This window comes from Ictidomys tridecemlineatus, chromosome 3 (assembly GCF_052094955.1).
Source record: "Ictidomys tridecemlineatus isolate mIctTri1 chromosome 3, mIctTri1.hap1, whole genome shotgun sequence".
In the NCBI taxonomy this organism is placed as follows: domain Eukaryota; kingdom Metazoa; phylum Chordata; class Mammalia; order Rodentia; family Sciuridae; genus Ictidomys; species Ictidomys tridecemlineatus.
Genome location: NC_135479.1, coordinates 78,255,503 through 78,278,061, shown reverse-complemented (window position 1 = coordinate 78,278,061; position 22,559 = coordinate 78,255,503). Strand labels below are relative to the sequence as shown.

Below are 22,559 nucleotides of genomic sequence, written 5' to 3'. Positions count from 1 at the left end.
ACATTACAAGGGCAACAATTAGTACTCTATTATAATTAATGTTATATTATTGATTCTAGAAAAATCTTTTTCTAATCACAGTATAAACAATGCATTGATGAATGTAAGCCAATGAGTATTAGTTCTTCCTATTATCTCATGAAGATTTTCCCTATTTATTTCCTCTTCCCTAGGTTTTGGGACTTGGCTTACCCAGAAAGGTCCTATATTGTGGCAGGAAGTACTAGTTCCCCATCTGTGTCCTATTACAGGAAAATAATAGAAGGCACTGAGGTTGTTCAGGTATGTTACTTTTTATTTTTCTTTCTTTTTAACTTTTGTAGACACAAAATTGGGTTTGGTCAAGTCTGGCAATAACTTTTTTAAATATAAGAAATATGATTTATTTTCTCTTGGATTTTTTGTATTTTTATAAATTAATTTATTAAGGTATAATAAGCATAAACCACATATAAATATATAGCTCAAAATGAAAAGTAGACACTTTACAAAGTTAAGGTCTGAGAAACATAACAAGTACTCTTATTATTTACTTTTACAAAAGACAAATTTAGGGACATTGAAGTTAAGAAATTTTTCTGAGACACAGGTAGTAAACAACCTAGTAGTAAACTCAAATCTCACTGTTAGGACTCTAAAACTTGTGTCCTTTGCTTAGAAATTTCAAATGTGATTTATCTGAAAGTGCCTTGGCCAGGTAAGCACTTCCTTCATGACAAAAAATGAGGAGCTGTAGAAATGCTAGAACATTAGATATATATTTATTTCTATATTTTGGTCATTTTTACTTCTCCCAATTTATACTCTTTCCCTTCTTTACATTTGATGTTAATAAAAATTAATAGGCCCAGACTATTGGCCATTGTAAGTGTTCCATATTTGTACATGGCTACTCATGCACTCCAGTGGCTGGAAACCCAGCATGTCATTTTGGACTCTTTCCTTTTGCTCTTTTTGTTCAGTGTGAGAGTGTGACTACCTTACATGAGGTGTTAACTTCAAATCAACAACTTATCCTAGAAAGAATTCTGATAAGAGGCAGAAGGTGGTGTGGATTTAACTCTGGCTCTCTCCTTGATTTCTGACTATTAAACAGGAAATTCAGAATAAGCAGAAAGTAGGACCAAGTGATGACACCCCTCGAAGGGGCCCAGAGTCTCTGCCTGTGGGACATCATGACATTATCACGGATGTTGCCACTTTCCAGACCACACAGGGCTTCATTGTGACTGCCTCTCGAGATGGGATTGTGAAGGTGTGGAAATAAAGTCTACTGATTCATGTGAATTGTAATAAAGTTTTAAATGTACAGTTATTCAAAAGAAAATGTATTTCTAGAAAACAGAAGCGAGAACAAATTCATTTGCTTAATTTTTAAAATCATGCCTATGTTATTATTTCAAAACTAAACAAATCACACCCAAGGTGGTTAACAAAGTTGACATGGCTAGTTTACTTGTGCACCTTTCTTCAAGAGTTAGCCAGACAACAGTGTCTTAGACTTTTTGTTGTATATGTCATAGAGATGAGAAATGTAAAATGCAAAGATGAATATGATGTTTATTTTGTATTGAAAAAGATGGTTGTAAGCTATTATAAACACATTTTTGCTATTAAAAAATGCTATTCAAACTAAACTTTACTCAAGTATCCCAATAATTTTTGGTTTGTTTTTTGGGTGGTGTTTTAAGTAGTAATTATAAGCAAGGGAAATCTCTCTAACAGCACTTATTCTGAACTGAATAAATGAACTTTGCGTCACAAGGAAACAGAGACAGAACTAGGCCTTGGGTCCAAATCTTTGGACACTCAGAACTGTATTATTCTCTGCTCTCTGATCTTTCTTCCTTTGTTTTACAGTCTGCCTTATTAGGTATTTAACACTGTAAAATTAATTTCTGATGTATTAGCTCTGGAGAAATTGGGTCTTCTTGGCCATGATCATTATTTTTTATAAGCTCTACCATAAATTCTGTAGCTTGGTCTACCAGCTTGCATTATCCAGCGAAGATTATTTATTAAATGCCTTGACAAAAAAAAAGATCAAGTGAAAAACATGCCAGAAATTTGTATTTTCAAAAGGCCTTTCCCACTAAGATAAAACCCTTAAAGGTAATGGGTTACAGTTTGTATGCAAACCTAATTTTCCACATTTTATTCTTATCTATTTACAGAATGGTTAATGGTGTTCAAAATATTTGAGTTTTAGATACATGAGTATAAAAACATTCAGTAGATTCTAAGTCTGCTGCAAAACACTACTTGTTAAGAAATACACTAAACAATTTTCTATTTTTCTGTAATCATTATCATTGTTATTTTGAGACATGGTCTTCCTCTTGCCCAGGCTGGCCTCAAACTCATGACCCTCCTGCCTTAGCCTCCCAAGTAGCTGAGATTTTAGGCATGTGCTACCACACCCAGCTATATTTCTCTAATTATATAATCCAGCTTTAGTATGTAACAGTTTACAATGCATATATAACTAGCTTTTCAATTCAATAACTTAGTTTTTAAACAGATAACAACAGAATTGTTGGGAAATGCCAGTCACTTGAAAAAAGTCAGGAGTGATTAACTCTGACGGTATCTCTAGTTTACTGGGGTAGTAGTCTGTATCCTTAGTATTGGCATTGTCGTGGTGTGTTGCCTCAGTTTCCCTTTAAGTCTGTTAAGACCATATTTACTGGGGGGGGGGCTGGGGTTATGGCTCAGTGTAGAGTACCTGCCAGGCATGTGTGAGGCCCTGGGTTCAATCCTCAGCACTGCATATAAATAAATAAATAAAAGCTAAAGATCCATTGACAACTAAAACAAAAAATTTTGTAAGACCATATTTACAGGGTTTCTAGGTTTTAAGTCAGATTTAGAGTCTTCACAGGTTGGGGAAAATTTTTTGATACATGAATTTCACATGGATAAGAGGCTTTAGGCCAGAAGCTATTAGGTAAGCCATTAGACTAATAAATGTGGGAAATGCTGAGAAAACAGTGAATGGGCTGACAGGAATATGATCTTTTTTTCCCATTGTCATTCTTCTCTCCTCAATTCCCCAAATAATGCTATTTTTAAAAAAATTTGGTTGAATTATTACTAAGTATTATAATCCATAGCATGTTCAATTATATCCCTTTTTAAAATTATTTTCAGACATACATGACAGTAGAATGTATTTTGACATCTTATACATACATGGAGTATAACTTATTCTAATTAGGATCCCATTCTTGTGGTTGAATATGATGTGCAGATTCACTGTGGTGTAGTCATATGTGAACATGGGAAAGTTGTGTCTGAGTCATTCTACTGTCTTTCCTATTCTCATTCCCCTCCCTACCCTTGACATACCTTTTTGACCTCTATTTCTTTCCCCACTTTTTTTTTTTAATTGATGCATTATAGTTGTACAGACTGATGGGATTTATTGTTAGATGTTCATACATGCACACAATACATAATTTAACAATGGAATTTGGCCTATATCACTCTCCAGCACTTCTTCCCTCCCTCCCAACCACCCACCCTTTAGTCCCTTTCCTCTACTGATCTCCCTTTGTTGTTGCTGTGGTTTTTAAATCAAGTTTGACTCACAGCTCAGTGCAGAGATAATGGGAGGCTGGTCCCTTAAAATCAATTTGCATTTCTAAGCCAAGATGCACCACAACAGCACTTTATTAACATGCACTTAATTTTTGCTGTTTTTCACTTTAGGAGAAAGGTAAATCATGGAAATGCCAAGATTAGGAGTTATTAAAAAGGAACTTCTTTTTGTAGAATACTTCTGATTCCTCACCTATTAATGATTAAAAATATGACCCAAAATGCTAAAAACAATCTCAATCACAAGAAAATATTTGTTTGGTGTACTTTACTTACGAACACAGGAAAAAAAATACATTTCCAAAGTATTTCCAATAATAAACAGAAGAAAGGTGTTTGTACTTAATCCAAACTTAATTAGAAAAGTTCCTGTTATTAAAATGCCTCTTAAATATTATTCATCAATTTCCGGTACTGGAAAAAAATTTTTCCTGAACTCCAAAGCACCATTTAGGATGGACGAAGAAACCTGATGTGTTTTATTCTTCTCTGTTACCTGAGTATTAGTGCGACATTTAACTCCTTGGACTTCTTGCTCCTCTGAAGATGTGGGAGCTATCTCCGTAGAGTTGCCTGAGTAGAGATGGCAGAAGTGCTTCAAAAAATACTACAGATGGCTTTTCGTTTCAGGTCAGGCATTATAAAAGAGGTATAGAAAAGAAAATCTGAATGGACCCTGCTGGTCTTGGTGTCAGTTATCTCATATCTGTGCAGTTTCCCTCCCTTACTAAAAACAGTGATATTCTGCCTAGCAGGGTCATTGCTACCAGCTGTGGAACCAGCTCTTAGACTGAGGTAAGGTCTGAATATTGAGTCTAAATAAACAGTGCTACTTGGGTGTTTAGTTGTTGAAAATTTCATCATAAGAGATGAAATTGAATGGGGATAAGGAAACAAAGTCATCAGAGAATGATACTAGAGACCAGGCACTTTGAAGATGTTTTCCTGCTTTGATTTACTCTGATCTCTTAGATTTCTTCAACCGATATAGATTTTTAGATTGAAGTTTTAAAGATTTTCTTACCTTTTTCAAACTCAATATCTATTTAAAGCTCTTTTCAGAGTGTTGCCAATCCTGTTTTGGTGCTGTTCATTATTGACTCAATAAGTACCAGAAGTAACTCAGAACCTTACCCATAACCAGTTGTCTTTACCCTTCTTCTCTAAAGCATACAAGGATTAATGAAAATTAATAAGTGACCATAAACAAGGAAGAAAGACTGGAAATCCATCAAAATGGCTTAGCAGGAAGTTTTATAATGAAGATAGAGCACCCAGCTGAAAAGCAATAATTTATGTTCTAGGAGAATTAATGAGTTCCTCAGTGGGTTTAGGAGGATTTAGAGCTAGAGAAAATTCCCCTCTGTTTCTCACCAGTCCAAACAAGCAACTGCAGAAGATGAAAGACAAACTTCTAGTATAAACCCATTTGAGTAGTAATCATTCCACACAGAAATAGGATGTGTTTTAAGTGGAAAAATAACGAAAGGTCAAATATCCAAAAATATGATATACAAACAGCATCAGTCTCTGGGTAAATGTTATTCAAGTTGCACCAAACGTTAAAAAACTTTGGTTAAATAGATGAGCATTAAACAGTGCTGAATTAAGAAAGAAGGCTTGGTTTGCAGTAAATGGACCGAGAAATCTGCAATCAAAAGTATTAGCATTGGCTCATGTACACACACATACACTATGTAAAATTTACCTTTAAAGTATATCTCCATTACATTTTCCAAAGTACTTCTTTCATTCTTCCTTTTTCTAATGATAACAGTTGTTAAACATACCAGTCTTAGAGTGCTAGAATTGTCAGGAATGGTCAAATAAATGGTAAGATATATCTTAATACCAGTGAGTATGGGGAGTCAAGTTACCTGATAATCTACAACCTGTGGCTTGTTCATCCCACCAGAAGGGATTTCTGGTAGGCAGATATCCAAATAAAAGTTGCCAGAGTTCTGGAGTAGATTTAGTTATTATTTAAGTCCAAGTCTTACCATGCTAAATTATTTGAGCACTTTCTTGAATGTCTTATCTTTTGGGAGTAGGTTTTGTCATTCTCCTTCCATTTTTAGAAGTATGGGATGTGTTCCTGGGAAAATTCCGAATAGCATCATCTCTACCACCTCTCACTACTCTTGAAAGATATTTCTTATCTTGGAAGAATTTTGTCCGCTGTAATGCATCTTCTTTGAGGACAGTTTTCTGTGGTCCAGGAACAAAGCTATACAACAAGGAAGAGAACATCGTAGAAGATAAATGCCACTTCAACTTTAATAGACTCCATATTAATCTTTTTTCCTAAATTAATTGTTGTACTCATTTCCTTATTGCATCCTTCCTCCAGGGTAATTTTAAAAAGATTATTAAACTGGGGATTTACACTGGCCCATATATCACAAGCTGACAAATGAGAAATCTTGTATGAGTATGCAAAAGTATAATTTTGGTAGCAGCATTTCTTCTGTATGGAACATGTTCCACCCAGACCTTCATATGGTGGGTCTCATTTTTCAGATTTGGGTTCAAATGGTCCCTCATCAGAGACCACCACACTTATCATTTTCCCAGTTCCTTCCCCACTTTCAGTCACCCAGCACAGCATGTTTTTATTTTCTTCATAACACTATCTTAATTTTTATTTATTTATAAACTTATTCATGATCTTTTTACCCAAACAGAAAGTGAGTTTTGTGAGACCTTATCTGTTCACAGAAATCATCAAAAAGCATCTGATGAAAACATGACTGTATGCCACACACTTCTTTCCTCTCTTCCCTACGTTTCTTCCTCCTGTCCACCCATCTATCCTTCCAAATATTTATTTTCACCTCTATGTAAGGCCCTTTGTTAGCTATAGTGGGAGAAAGAGAGCCTAGTCTGGTAGATACATAAAGAGCCTGATTGGGAGTCATGAATAACCCAACAACAGAGGAGAGTGGAAGTCAGACTCTAGAATGCCTTGAATTCCAGGTAAAGTAGTTGGAGAATTGTAGGGGCCAAGTGGTAGCTAGAAATTCAAACCTGACCATACAACTTTCTGCACAGATAGAAATGTCTTATAATCTGCCCTGGCCAGTATGGCAGTCACCAGCCACATATAGCTATTGCACACTTGAGACAGTGTGACTGAAGAACTGAATTTTCTAATTCATAAAATCTTTTTTAAAATATTTTTTCAGTTGTAGATAGATACAATATCTTTATTTTTGTATTTATTTTTATATGGTGCTGAGGATTGAACCCAGGGCCTCATGCATGTGAGGCAAGTGCTCTACCACTGAGCTACAACCCCAGCTTCTAATTCATATAATCTTAATTGCTCTAAATAGCCATATATAACTAGTGGCCACTGTATTGTACAGTTCGAGAAAAGAGCCATTCAGACAAACAATTTAAGGGACATAGTAGAAAGAGCCATGGGTCAAAAAAATGTAATCCAGAACCTCTACTTACAAGCTGAGCAGTCTGGGCAAATCATTTAACTAGACTAATTCTCGTTTCTTCAGATATAAAGTGGAAATGAAAAATAATGCGTGTTTTTGTGAGCAACAATTGAAGTCCCTTACCTTGGGGCTCTGTTGGTTATAGTGCATGGAAGTGAAGGTCAGTGACAGAGCTGGGCTATATCCCAACTTTTTATTTTCCTTTTTTTTTTTTTTTTGTACCAGGGATTGAACCTGGGGGCACTCAACCACTAAGCCACGTCCCCAGCTTTTTTTATATTTTATTTAGAGATAGGGTCTCTCTGAGTTGCTTAGCACCTTGCTTTAGCTGTGGCTGGTTTTGAATTCGCGCTCCTCTTGCCTCAGCCTCCCAAGCCGCTGGGATTATAGGCATATGCCACCATGCCCCCAAATCCCAACTTTGCTGAAAGTAAGAGTCCAATGTTACTTTCACTGAACTAGGTTTTAATTTAGGACAGTATGGAGAACTATTGAAATACCTGGAATAGAGAATGAAATAGTAAATGTTATGAAAGCACCTGGATATGGTTACAGAATGGCAGGCTCCTCATAAATATTTGGAGAATGAATGTGAGAGACTGGTGACGTGAGAAGAGAGAGGTTCATTGATGCTGATAAACTTCAGCTACTAGCTGAATTGTCGTCAAGGGACAATTCAAGAGAACTTCCAAATGTTGATCAGAACAGTGGCAATATTCACGGTGATCCATTCTTTCTGCTTTCACTAGCTATAAAATCTGACCTCACAAAACATCAATACTTAGGAAATGAGCACAGTGGGAAAATATATAACAAATCTGAACTAAAATCATTTCACTTTTTTACATATGCATGAACATATGAATGTGCACTCTCCCTCATCTATAAACAGAGTTATAGGTGAAGGAAACCCTCAGAATAACAGAACCATGCCATTCGTGTTCCCTGACACACCCCCACCAAACTGCCAAGCACTAGATACTATGTATCTGGCTTCTGAAACTCAAATCACAAAGTGCATTTCAGTTCACTTCTGTCAGTGTCATCAGAGATGTACTAAGATGATCCAACTTAAGAATAGCAGCCATGGCTAAATTTTATCGTGAACACAACTTCTTCACACACTCTCCCATTTTTATTCTTCACTGTATTATTAATTTCCAGACTCAGTTATGAATTCAAATTCTCAGTCATGATTGTCTATATACACAGAATATGGCACCACCGATCATGGGGAAGGCATTCTTGTGTCATAAGCCATGGTTTTCATGGATTGATTATCTTATTTTGTTCTTTTCCACCATCTCCCTCCTACCTTTCCTTTTTATTTTTCCTTTTATGGAAAATTTAATTATGTTTGTCATCATCTTCCATCTTTATTAAGAAAAAATTGTGAATTTGCAATTCCTCAAAGCATGACATTGCTATTTTCCCCCTCTCAAATATTTTTATTCTCAAAGGGATCAAACATTAAAACACCCTACCTTTGAATTTCTATACCTTGTCTTATAGTCGGCATTTGCATTTCCTAAGCATTTGATAAATACCATTTATTTCCCAGTTTTATTTCTCTTTTTTTCCTACTCTCTATTGTTCAGAAAATTCTGTGCTGATTGGCGATTCCATCATTAGGTAGTCAAGACAAAGAAATAAAGATGAATAGTTAATTCATTTTGCATCTTGTGCTCAGCTCCACTAAAAGCCATTGAAAGAAAGATGTGGCAAATTCTAAATAAAAAGGGGGGAGGTGGATGGAACTAATTATAGATTTCAGTTCTCTGTGAAAAACAGATTCCTCCATCTATGCAGATAATCAGGAGTGAGCTGTGCTACATAATTGACTTGCTGCATTGGAGTAGAAAATATAGACAAGATTGCTTCTACTTCCAAAATTATTTTTACCTTAATATATGTTTTGTATGTCCATAAAACATACTTAGAAAAGCCGAATTGCAACATATGTGTTATTCATATGGCATTGGTGACGGTGTCCATTTTTATAATTCACTTACGCTGGCTCTAGCCTGTCACTGCTTTAGAATCTGGCACAAATGCTTCCCTGACTGGATAAAGCAATAAACAGGTGGCTTTCCTGTCTTATTGTCTCTGATCCGGTTCTAAGTGCTTATTCAAGAGCCACCCTGCAATCTTAACCTCTGGCCATCTGTCTCCCTGGTAGCTTGTGGTTAACTCTTTTCCATCTGATAAGAACCAGCTTCTTGTGCATTTTCCTCAAAATCTCACAACAGAATGATCCAATTCCTAGGCAGGTCATTCGGAGGGCGGCCAGACCTCTTGCCTAACAGGCATTTTTGTCCCCCACAATCCTCTGTTCAGTTCTGCTTCACTTCTCTTAAATGACTCAACCAGCAAGTTTCAGAAGCAGCTGGGTGACTCATTACCTTTTATGAGAGTCTTTGGTCATTTAAAAGAAGGCCTGGGGAGTCCTGGTCTATTATACCATCAGGGAGTTCACCAACGTGAAACGTGGAACAGATTTTACTTCTCAATTCTTGATACCCCAGCCATTTCATCATTTCAGAATCACAGGAGAAGCTGAGCCTCCTGTGTATCTAAGGCATTGTAGAGAAGGGGTTAGAAACTTCCTGTCCAAAATTGCTGTGAGTCTTCTTTTCCTAGTCATATTGCTCTTCAAACAGAGAGCATGGTGGAGTGGTTTCCAGAAATGCCTTTTAATTGTGTGGGTTGACTCTGGCATATGCCTTTGCAGTCATGGCTGGCTGCATCATACTTGGAGCTCAATACAAAATGCAAATTTGAGCCTCTAGTTTAGAAAAGCTGAAAATATTTTTTTTCTTCTGTTGTCTCTGTCTCTCCAACCTGCCGTGGACAATTTTTATTTACCTTTAAAAGTCCAGTTCCCTATGAGTTGGCCTGTGAAGACAACTGTCAGATTCCTCCTCTCACCAGCCTCTAGACAGTTGGTCTGGAAATTGAGCCAGGCATCTCATCTTCCCTCAGCTGTCTGTCCTAACCCTCAGCAGAGGGGTGATCCCCAAGAATATCACCACCTCCTTCCTGGAATGTACTGAATGCTTATATGGAGGAAAGCAATGACAAATGTATTGTGGCATCACTAACTTGGAGCAGATGGCCACTGCCTTCCCGGTCCCCACTCTTTTGTGTGCCTGGGTCCCTCACCAAGAAGGGGAAGGTAGGGCAGACCCAGGGAGCCAGGAGTCAGTAGAAAATGGGGTGGTAAGTAGACTGAGGCTCCAAGTCCCCGTTTGCCACTGTGTGCCATTTGCCATTGTGTCCATTTGGACCCCAATACAAAACACAAATTCCAAAATAACATTAATAGTGACTGGAGAGCACTAAATCCCAAATTCAGGCCCTACTAAGCACCCAGGCCCTTTGCAAGTGCACAGCCCACAAAACTAGCCAGCTTGTAGCTCTGCCACACCTGCCTCAGCCCTGCTTTTATACAGCTTTAAGACATCCTCCATGTAAAGATGTGGCCTCACTCACTCCATTTCCCTCTTCTGAGCTGCCAGGCACCTGCAGCAGGGGGCGCTCTGCTCCTCCTAGATTGAGGCAAACAGGCTTGTTTTAGGCTTGAATTCAGGCAGTATTTGCTGCTGGACAGTTCCCCTGGACAACTCTCCCCAGGAGGTGAGCAAGAGATTGCAGGCAGACACCTCTCAGAGAGGCCAGAGCTGGGGCTTCTGGATTGCCTGCCTGGCTTGATCTCCACACAGAAGTGCACACGCTACACACTACACAACAGAAATAGGCATGTTGCCTAAGGTATTTGCCAGGTGCCTGGGGCACACTTGGTTGTGGTCTGTGGCTGTGAGTACAGAATGACTTATCACAAAAACTACTTGATTTCACTTATTTCTAATTTATACTATTCAGTATTTCTAATGTATGCTATTCAGTTTTAATAGAACTTTTGCCCTTTTTGATATATCTTAATTTTAAAAATTAAGTTCTACTTTTACTATATTACACACAATAATATGTTTACTACATTATTTCTTTTCCTTTCTCTGTTTTTTTTTTTTCTATGAAATCTTAAGACCAATGCTTAGATCATTAGCTTTTAGGGTTTTAAAACTTTCTCTAACATAGGAATTAAAACTATATATGTTCCTAAATCATGACTGTATCCCATAAATTTTGACACAGCATTTTGAATATTACACAGTTCTAAGTACTTTTAAATTTTCATTATTTTTTTGTCCTGTTATTTATTTAGAAATGTGGTTTTAGTATAAAAGCATCAACTTTAAAATAGTTATTAATTTCTAAGTTAACTGCATTGTGTGGGTTGTATGACACCAAGTCATAGAGATGTGTTGACACTTGCTTTATAAGTTAAAAATCGTGCAATGAACACCCATCAACATTCCACCCCCATTCAACACTTATTAATGTTCCATGTGTTTCTTTGAATGCATGTTTAATTTTTTTTGTAAAAGGTACTATATGTATTCATAAAATCAAGCTTGATATGTTTAAATCTTGTATGTATTTACAAATTTATGTCTATCAAGTCTGTTTACTTTTGAAATATTCATTTTGATGATAGTTCAATGGCAGTTTCTTACTATAGTTTTTTCAATTTCTACCTTGTGTATTTTAAGGTTATTATATGAACCTCTTATAAATTTAGGATCTTCCTTGTGAATCAGACACTTTTCCATCATGTAGACTCTATTATTATTATTATTATTATTATCATTATCATTATTATTATATAAATCTATAGCCTTCTTATTGAACATGGTAGTTGGGTTCATCCCGACATAATCATATATGCATGGAATTGGATCTTGGTTCACCATCCCTTCTTCTTCCCTCCCTTTCCCTTCTGTCCTCCCTCCCTTCCCCTGTTCTTTTTCCTCTACTCTGCTAGACTTCCTTTTGCTCAACATGCAGACTCTCTTTAATTACTACACAATGGTTTCATTTAGAAGTATATTTAATCTGATATTAATACAGCTATTCCAGCTTTTATAAACATGTGCCTGGAATTTTTTTCCCCATCATTTTACTTTCAACCTTTCCATTTCCCTGTGTTGTAGATGTGTCTTCTGAAAACAGTTCATGCTGGATATTGTTTTTAAATCAAGTCTATCGGGGCTGGGGATGTGGCTCAAGCGGTAGCGTGCTCGCCTGGCATGCGTGTGGCCCAGGTTCGATCCTCAGCACCACATACAAACAAAGATGTTGTGTCCACCAAAACTAAAAAATAAATATTAAAAAATTCTCTCTCTCTCTCTCTTAAAAAAAATAAAAATAAATCAAGTCTATCAAGCACTGATTGTAACTGGCATGTTTGTGTATATTTTTATTGTGATTACTGATATATTTAAATGGACTTGGTTCTGCCACTGGTCATGCCAATGGTCATTTGTGCCCTCTACCTGTCCTTTCTTGCCTTAATCTTTTCCCTTCCTTGGCTTTTTATTTTTAAATATTTACTTTTGTCTTTGTTTTTATTCCATTTTCCCTTGCTATATTTTTGGTAGTTAGCTACTTTCTATTTTTCCATGTGTGCCCTCAAAAATTTTAATGCATTTTAATTTTATTTTATTTTCACATTACAATTTTTATTACACATATAGAGCACAATTTTTCATATCTCTGGTTGTATACAAAGTATATTCACCCCAATTTGTGTCTTCATACATGTACTTTGAATAATAATGACCATCGAATTCCACCATCATTTCTAACCCCATACCCCCTCCCTTCCCCTCCAACCCCTCTTGTATTAAGAATTGTAAGGCCAAATAATAGTAATAGAGCTCATGTAAATAAATAAATCTGTGTTATAAAAAAGAAAACAATTTTTGATAGACGAACTTTAATGCATTTTTAAAACAGTCTAAAATTTTTCAACAACCTAACCATCAGTTCAAGTACCTAGAGCCCTTGGTATCTGTTTACCTCCCTGTGATTTATGTAATTATTGTTTCTTTTTTTAGTACTACCTTTCTTTCCTTAAAGATCAAGGCTTCATTTTTTTTTCTTTTTTCGGTAATAGAGATCATTTTATTATTTGTTGTCTTTTTTCCTACTTAATTAGTAAATAAAAATATTTAATTTGATGCTCATAGTCTTAGTTACCACTTTTTCTTCTGTTAAAACCATTAGGTGACAAGTGCTTTATTTTCATATGTTTGTTAACAAGTACAGCTTTTTGGTAACCCACAAATTAAACATTACTATTATTTAAAAATACATATGTTGTCCTGGGGGTTTAACTTAGTGCTAGAGCACTTGCCTACCACGCTTGAGACCTCCGAGTTAGATCCCCAGCACCATAAAATAAGTAAATAAAAATACATTTGTCTAGATTTACCTAAATATGGACAAATTTTATCACTATTACTTCTTGCATCTTACTTCTTCCTTCTGTGGCCATTTTTTCCCCCTCTATGTACATGCTTTAGAGGTTCCTTTAGTAAAGCTCTTTGTGATAGACTTATTTTTAAAATCTGAAATATTCTTCCTAGTTTTCAAAAATTTTTTTGAAAGGCAGTTTTTCTAAATTGACAAAAATTTTCTTCTGCTACCTTAAAGATACTCAGTAGTCTTGTGGTTTCCACTGTTGCTGTTATTAATAATTCAGCTGCCGCCCAATTATCTTTGTAGAAGATCTAGTCTTTCTTTTGGCTGATTTTAAGTTTTCTTTCTCTTGGCATTCTGCCAAGACAGTGCCCTATTCCAAATCTAATTGTTGCTTTCTTTTTATTTATGCTACCTGTTATAGCTTGTCTTCATTTTATCTGTGCACCCATATCATTCTGAAAAATGATCATTCCTTTTTGTCCTTGAATATTGTCTTTTCTTTATTATTTTTATTTTTTTTTCCTTCTAGAATTCCATTTAGAGATAGGTTAGACCTTTCCATTCTGTTCTCTTAATCTCTTCTAGTCATCATCTCTGTAGTCCAAGAAGTTTCTTCAGCTTTTTCCTAGTTTATTATGTTTCTCTTCAGATGTATCTTACTGTATATTCACCCATTGAGTTTTATAAGTTATTTTTTAAACTTTTTTTGAGAGAGAGAGAGAGAGAGAGAATTTTTTATATTTATTTTCTAGTTTTTGGCGGATACAACATCTGTGTTTGTATGTGGTGCTAAGGATCGAACCCCGGCCGCATGCATGCCAGGTGAGCACGCTACCACTTGAGCCACATCCCCAGTCCTATAAGTTATTTTTTTATTTTCAAAATTGTGAAGTCCACCAAAACTTAGAAAGAGCAAAACTATAAATTGCTTCATGCTTTTTGCCTAGATTCTCCACCACTGCCATCTTGCTACTATATATGAGCATATGTACATCCATATCTGTGTTAGTGTTCATGTGTGTACACACACACGATCCTACTCCCCTTTAGAAAAAACATCTAAAAGTAGGCTATAACAGTAACATTAAAAGAAAAGCATACCTGTTTCAAGAACAAAGACATTCTCTTATACAAACAGTATCCAAACAGTATCGTACTATTATCACATCCAAGGAAATCCACACAATTCAGTAACATCACCCAACATATTCTTCATACTCAAATTTCTCCAGTTCTCCAAATGTAATTTATGTATCTCTTCTTTTTCTTTTTTCCTGAAGTACTAGATTGAACCCAGAGCTCGTGCATGCTAGGCAAGTGCTCTACCAATGGGTTACATACTTGGCCAGCCAAATATCATTTATATCAGTTCTTTTTTTTAAAATCTGGGATCCAATTAAGGTTCATACAATTGCATTTGACTATTCCATCTCTTTATTCTCTCTTATTCTAGAACAGTACCCCATCCATATCCCTCTGTTTCTCATGACATGAAACCTACAAAGAGTATAGGTGAAGCATTCTTTTTTTTTAGAGATATATAGAGAGAATTTTAATATTTATTTTCTAGTTTTTGGAGGGCACAACATCTTTGTTTGTATGTGGTGCTGAGGATCGAACCCGGGCCTCATGCATGCCAAGCAAGCGCGCTACCGCTCGAGCCACATCCCCAGCCCGAGGTGAAGTATCCTTAAGAACATTCTACATTCTGCAGTTGTCCAGTGACCTTCTCAATAGGCTTAAATTCGCAGACATTTCCAGCAGGAACCTCCCACTGATCCCACAAGAGGCACACAGTATCAGATCGCGGTTTTAGGGAGTCCTGCCAGGTCTCACCATATCAGGACACATTTTCCTCCTTGTAATTAATAAGTCATCTGTGAGTGCTTCTGTTAGCCTTTTAAAATACTTGCCCCCCTCCAAAAAAAAAAAAAACTATCATAGAATGGTTTTAGCATCCCTGAGCCATCAGTTTCTACATTTATAATTAACGTTGTAAGTTACAACTAGTGATTTTTCTAGTTCAACTATTTCCTCCATGTTTATATGCCAGTATTCTTATATAAAGAAGAGCGTTTTCTCCTCTTCTTCACCCCTCTTTGGAAACCTATATAGACTTGTGGGTTTTAAGAATTCAGCATATTGTAATTTATTACCATCGTTGCTCTTTCTGGTATTCATTTTACCCAAGATTAGAACAATGGGAATCCTTACAAGACAACTTATTTGTCCTTTTCACATGACGGTGTTAGTTGTTTTGTATTTTCTTGCTTCCTGGCACAATAAGTTGCCCTAGGCTACCATTGCACCTTCCCTGTTACAGCCTAGAATTAGGTATTTCTAAGGAACCATGAAACCCTGGCTCCATTAAAAAGCAAACAACCAAAACCCCCAAACATCTCTATTTGGTTATTTTTCAGATTAACCTGATCATTTAAAAAATTCTCTTGAACCTATGAATTATATTTTAACATCATAGTAATAAATTTTTCATCCAAATAAAATGGGGGGGGGTAAAGAGAGGAAGAAGAGGAGGAGCAGGAAAAGACAGAGGACAAAGGGGCAAGTGCCTATTCATTTATCAAATCACACCAAGCAGACAGTACCTTCGGAACTGCCACAGGGGCTGTGTTGGGTCTGTAGAGCTGAGACGGTTGCACTTTGCTTTCAAGTTTATTGGTGGATATTTGTTGATTGCACCTAGGAACAAAAAAAGGCTGTGAAGAGTCCCTTCTTTGTGGCTATTAACATTACCGCAGGCTGTTCTGTACACAGTGTCACTTCACTGTTTTCCATAACTATCAAGAAAGATACCAACTAAGGTGGTCCTAGGAAATGAAAGCAGATTTCTCTGAGGAATTTCCAAAATTGAGCTTAGAAAATCTCTTCTGAATTTTTGGTGAATTCAGCTAAGTTTTCAGTGAGATGCCCTTGTCTGCTCAAATTGTTAACCACGAAAATCTGAAATATCATGAGTCCTTCCTAATGATCTAGTCTTTAATTGATATGAACTATTTTTATATTTATTTGTTTCTGCAGAATATCAAAATACAAAGGGAAAAGGACATTCCCTTTATGGTCTTTATGTCACTTATAAAACTAATAATACAGTGCTATTTTGGGCAATTCATAGTGACTCATTTCAGTTGGAAGTATATCAGTTTTTTTCATGACAATAAAGCAGGCCTCATATTATTTAAAAACTTGAAAACCATTTTTATTGGAAACTTGAAAAATGTATTTTTTTCCTGAAAGCATTAAATAGAATACATTTGTTAAACACAGTTAAATCTCTTCCTGATGATGCAGGATCCTTGTAAGTAGCAGGTTTTTACTGGGCTGTGATACCTCACTGTCTCCTGCAGGAGGGACTGTGTGCTCTAGACTGAATGTCCTAGGACCGGGATGCTACCCTTACTGTGTACCTCTTCAGAAGGACCTCTCATCCCATTCTTTTCTAGCTCCTCTTTCCTATTCCAGAATACATCAACATACATTTCATTCTGGGAGCTCATTTGCCCCCACACCATTGTTTCTCATATCTTAACGTGCATATGAAAACCTGAGGAATTTGATGAAATGCAGTTCCGGTTCTGAATATCTGTGGTAGGGTCTAAAATATGCATTTCTAATAAGCTCCCAGGTGATGCTGGTACTGCTGGTTCTAGATTCACACTCTGAATGGCACAAGATATAACATGAGCCCCGTGGACCCTCTCCAAGGCTCCTCAGACCTCCAGTCAGTGTCTTGACAGCTTTGACCAGTCTGTTGGAGATACAGCCAGGACCTTGCTTGAGCTACACTAGAACTGGCTGCTCTTTAGCCCATGTGATCAATTTTTTGATCACAAGACCATTTACCTTGAAAATATTGAGAAATTGCACTGAGTGCTTTTCAACCTTCAGAATCATACCAGGGCATTGTTTCTCTTAATCCACCCTATTGCATTCAAAACGGACTATGTGTTTTCAAGGCAAGCTCATTGCAAGGAATAACAGCCCATGTTTATTTCTTATGGGCACCAGTTACACTAACTCTTGGCATCATAAAAAGTCATTAACAAGGCTAAGAAAGTTTTGCAAGCCTGTATTTTTCATTCTGACAGGTAAAATGGTATCTCCTAACACTTCAGACTTTGCCTTCAGAACTTGTGAAAGCAAAGCCAAGAATTGCCTAATTTTTCTTTGGTGTGTTTCCTTCAGTGTGTTTAACTGATGAAAGTTTCCATCAAAGGGCAGCGTGCTAATGTTACATGGCAAGGGCTCCACTTTGTAGCTAGAGTCCAGCCTGTGACTTCACACCCCCAGACTGCACTGCTCCAGGCAGACAGATGTGTGAACAGCTGCTTGTTATGATTGTTTCGCCATAGGAACCAGAGGCATAAAAAGGATGAGCCAAAAAATTAAATGCTTAGGAATCAGAGGTTGCCTCCCTTCCATCATCCATTATTACATAAATTCCTTTCTGACCTTGCAATGCCCTTGAAGATAGACAAGAGGTTTCCAATAGTACATGCTAGTCCATCAACCTTTTACTGGGGAATTCCAAGTATATTCTGAACATGTAGGAAAGAACAATTTCCATGACTTACGCCTGATTGAGTTTATAAAGGACTTCACAAACTTCACACCATATCTGTGCTCAGGTTTCTGAATTCGGCCCAGCTGGATCAAGTGGTGGTCCAAAGGGTGGCTGGCTAGATCTTCCAGTTCCTTGTCATTCCATGAAGGGCCAAGGGAAAGCACAAATAGAGCATACCCTTGACATTTGGCTCTCAAGGACTCTTTCTTTAAGGTTTCCCCATCCAAGTAACTGGTTTCCCCAGCAGATATCACAAATATGACTTTGTTTCTTCTCAGATTGGGTGTGGTTAAAAAGACATTGTCCAGAGTCCACCGTAAGGCATGACCAATAAAAGCATCTCCATTTAGCTGTTGAACCGATTGTTCCACGTGCCTCTTCATGAGGTGCTTACTGCTATAGGTCGTAAGGTTGAACTCAGTTCTAACAGGACTCCTCTGAGTGTTGGGTAGGAAGTCAGGGGGGGCATGACTCAGTAGGGCCACCCGGTCTCCAGTGACAGAGGTCTCTGGCTCTGGGGTGATTTCAAAATGATCTAGCAGGGTCCCCAGGAAGCTTCTTATGTCTTCAAATTCAGCATGTCCCACATTCCGGGAGCCATCCAGCAGGAAAGCAGCATCCATGTAAGACTGTACAGGGGGTGGTCTGTCTTGGTCACAAGAAGCATCAGGCTTGCAGACATCTGCAAACCAAGTCACTTAGGGTTACTAAGTAGATGTGGATAGAAAAAGATCACACCTCAATTATCTTAACATGTGGCAACAGCCTAGTCTTTGATGTTAAAATAGTTATGCAACAGCTTGAATACCAACAACAGCAAGATTTCCTAGTACACAGTTTCTACCTATCTCCAAAAAGTACAGATTTTATACCCACCTGTGCCTTAGACTCATTCACTCATGCTATCAATTTTTTTTAAATTAGGCTGCTTTCAACAAAAGTTTCATCTTGGCTCTCTTGAGTTTGTAAAGCTTAAAGTGGACAATTTGTCCCATGCATCTTGAGTACATAGTAGCATAATATGAAAGATTCTGATTGTCCTTGGTTGATACTAAAAGGCTAAAACCAGTGGCCCTTATCACCATTCTCACTATGATTGTTCTACCATGCAAAAAAAAAATAATAATAACAATCTGCTTAAAGTAAAAAAGCCATGTGTTTTATTTCAATTTAAATAAGAGTTCACAACTTCATGCCTATCTCTGCATATGTACTTAAGGACAAAGCTACAGCCCATCCTTATGTCTCCATAGTACTTTTTTGTTAAAAGAGTAATGCATGTTAAATGGATGACTATAAATATTGCTTATTGATGGGCTCCCATAAAATAGGTCATTTTTCTAAATATGCATATCTCATTTAACAAAAGAATGCATGGTAATGAAAAGAGTCAATTTCATTGAATTTAACCAAAACAACTATTCAGAGGAATAAAGTAGATTGGTAATGGAAGGATCTTGGAAGTCAACTGATCTTCTAATTTTATAGAGTAGATTGAGACCAGAAGAGTTAATCATTTTTTTTTTTTTACCAAAGGACACACCAGTATTACCAGAAGTTTCTACATATGAAGTCATGATTTATTATCAGAGATGAGGCCATGTGAAACAGTAGTGGGGAGGCTCCTTGGCCCAAGGGATGGGGTGCCTAGATAGGTCTTGTTGCGGGAAGAAACATGCTGTGTGTGTCCAGCTGTGCCCCTGCTGGGCCTCAGTTCTGCAGTTTCTCTGCATAATTAGGTGGTTGGACCCAACTAGGATCAGATCCACCCAGAGATCCTTTGCCAGGGATGACATTCTGTCTCATTGTTCAATAACATTAATGATTGAGGATAAGAATGCCCTCTTTAAACATCAAAGGAAAAGAAAAAGAGAAACAGCATAACATGTATGTAGACAGATGGTATTTAGATGTGGGATGGACCATAAATAAAAACTATTCGATGAAAGATTAATGACCGAAATGCAAATCCTAGGGGATGTAGCCAACTTCCTAACTTCACTCAGTAAGGACCCAGTAAAGATGGTGCTGCACAAGTCAGAGTCCCCCAGTGAAATTTAGGAGAATTTTATGGACTCCATGTAACAGATGACAAAACAGTCACCTGTGTACAAGGCCGTTTATAGAATCAGGGACAGCAGGCTGCCCATTTGCTCAGTTTTGTGGGGTTTTTTAATTGCAGGAAATGACAGCCAAAATATCTTCCATCATGTGCCTAAGAGACAAAACAAAGGCTGGAGCCAAGAAATGGAGCCAAAACCCATCCCCAGTCACATATGTGCAACTTCTGACTGTGCACGAACCGGCACAAGAGTGTGGCACGTTGTAACTATTGTAATCAACGTGTTTGAAGGTGCAACTGAGAATACATAAGATGGGGTATAACTCCCCATAGCCTGCTTAGCACTTAATTGCTTTGAGTAAGACTGCCTGCGTCTAAACTAACCCTGTGCAATCAACAGAAAAGAGAAATTGATTGGAGAGGAGCAGAGGAAAGACAGAAAACACAGGAGCTATAAGAAGACAGAAAACTCTACTTCTCCACCAGAGTTGCCACCTCCCTATAAGGTCATTTGAACATCCATCATAGCCTCTCACAGATACCCTTGGAGAAGGGCAGCAATCAGGCATTTGCTTCAGGCCCAGATGGACAGTTTCCGGGGAGCCCTCCATTCCTCATAATCTGCAAGCAGTTTAGAGCCAGCCTTCTTGGGTTTGATCTGACTGTAAGGTCTTGGGCAGATTATCACATCACTCTAAGCTTTATTTTCCTCATCTGTAAAATGGAGTTAATAATAGCTCAGATGTTTTAGAGTGATTATAAGGATACAAAGACAGAATTGATGAAAAGTGTTTTGAGCCGTGCTTAGAACATAATAAGCACAGTATCTTAACTCTTGTCTCATGGTCACCATCAGTATTACATAAAGAGATTAGAAGAACAGTGCATGGTCTATATTAAATGTTTGGTGACCATCAGCTCTCACATCCTCCACTACGAATCTCAGTGGCTTCCACAGTTTTCATAATTATTAGAATGCTCAAAAGAAAAATTAGAGTTTTCCAGTTAGACCAATAATTGGGTATAAAACACTACAAACAAATCAATGGGCAAATCTTTCTGAGAGTTAACATTTTGGAGCTCTTTTCAATGGAGATTCATGACTTTCTTATTGTTTTCTACCCTTCTAACACGTTGTAACTATCTGCCGGGCATCTGATGGCACATACTTGTAATCCCAGCTACTTAGGAGGCTGATGCAGGAAGATTGTAAATTCCAGGACAGCCTGGCAACTTGGCAAGACTCTGTCAAAATAAAAGTTTAAAAGGGAATGGTTTTCTGGAAGCTGCAGGAAGTAGAGAGGCCTGGAATGTCACCCTCTTGCTGGGATACATAGGAGGAGACCCTGCAGGCTGAGCTAACAGACTCCATCTGTTTAATCTTAAAACATGCAGCATGATGAGGTGGGGCCAGAGCCCAAGGAGGTCCTCTCTACACCATGCTCATTCTGGCCACAAAGGTCCAGCTGCTGTGGCCAATGGTGACTCAGAGGATTTAAAAGGCATGATCATATTCTCTCTGTGGGTCTCACCATGGCAGAAAGTGCACCGCTGGAGTCTCTCTAATGCTGGTATATCCTCAGTCCCGGAGGGAAGCACTATGACTTGGAATGTGCCAGTGTCATCGATCTGCAAGAGGCAGGAGAGAAAGAACTGCTTAGTAGGTAGGGACACGAGAATGTCCCCGTTCTGTTGACAGAGCTGGGACCAAGAGGGCAACTCTGCTCCTTCTAAGGTCATGGCAAGACTCCGCATGTCAGGGTGACCAAGAGCACTGCTGGGCTTGAACCCCAACCTTTCCTTTTAGCTCTGGCAAATTTGCCTCTGTTTCCTCATCTCTAAAATGGGAATATTACAATTACTAACAAGGCTCTGGGTAAGCGTCAATTAGGCTTGTCATCACGAAGCACTTATTGGCACAGAGTGGGTGTCATGTGGGTCATTAAGGAGCATAAAGGACTTCATATCCGTTATCTCAGCAACCCAGGAGGTTAGGTCTTAGGTTCATCCTCCCCATTTTAGAAATTGAAACGCAAAGAAAGGTTAACAGCTGATGAAAGAGCACCAGACGCTTACATCATTTAAGGAAGAAAATCAAAGATGTCTGCCCCCCCCCCACCCCACCCCGTGCCTAAGTACCAAAGTACCATGTAAAGTCACGGGCTGCTCTTGGTAAACTTCTTTAGGTTTCCACCGTACACTGGGCCTCGAAACTGGCTTTAACACAAACTCAAATCCAAGTTTAGGCAACTCTCCTTTCTGAAACTCCCAACCATTTCCACTTTGGTCCCTTTGTTAGCAACCTACTTACAGTTTGAGGGCGCAGAGAGGGGAAAAGATAACTGAGGAGAAGTAAGGAGACCCCAAATATCCAAAAATCATTAACTTGCCCATTAACTGACTCACAGATAACTGATAACTGAAGAAAAATTGTAGGTGTGATCCTATCTCTTGTCTCAGATATGACCAGATGACATTTTAAGTGCTATGAATCCTCACACTCATGGCTTCCTTCTGTCTCTGAGAAGTCTCCTTCCTA

The 22,559-nt window shown here is 37.8% G+C and overlaps 2 protein-coding genes across 5 annotated transcripts in view; one reads left to right on the top strand and one right to left on the bottom strand.

The window, feature by feature from the left end:
* Positions 1-1,637, top strand: part of Pik3r4 (phosphoinositide-3-kinase regulatory subunit 4) — a 70,195-nt gene extending 68,558 nt beyond the window's left edge. For all 4 annotated transcript variants that reach the window (XM_005327000.5, XM_078043294.1, XM_040269802.2 and 1 more), the window contains 2 exons: positions 174-282; positions 1,097-1,637. In XM_005327000.5, coding sequence (XP_005327057.2) covers positions 174-282; positions 1,097-1,267 — 280 coding nt within the window. In that variant the 3' untranslated portion in view covers positions 1,268-1,637. The remainder of the gene's footprint in view (positions 1-173; positions 283-1,096) is intronic.
* Col6a6 (collagen type VI alpha 6 chain) overlaps positions 1,094-22,559 on the bottom strand; it is a 114,322-nt gene continuing 92,856 nt past the window's right edge. The window contains exons 33-36 of the mRNA XM_005326999.4: positions 21,553-21,649; positions 17,969-18,640; positions 15,983-16,076; positions 1,094-5,827 (exon numbers count right to left, since the gene is read on the bottom strand). Of these exons, the coding sequence (XP_005327056.3) occupies positions 5,635-5,827; positions 15,983-16,076; positions 17,969-18,640; positions 21,553-21,649 (1,056 nt within the window). The 3' untranslated portion in view covers positions 1,094-5,634. The remainder of the gene's footprint in view (positions 5,828-15,982; positions 16,077-17,968; positions 18,641-21,552; positions 21,650-22,559) is intronic.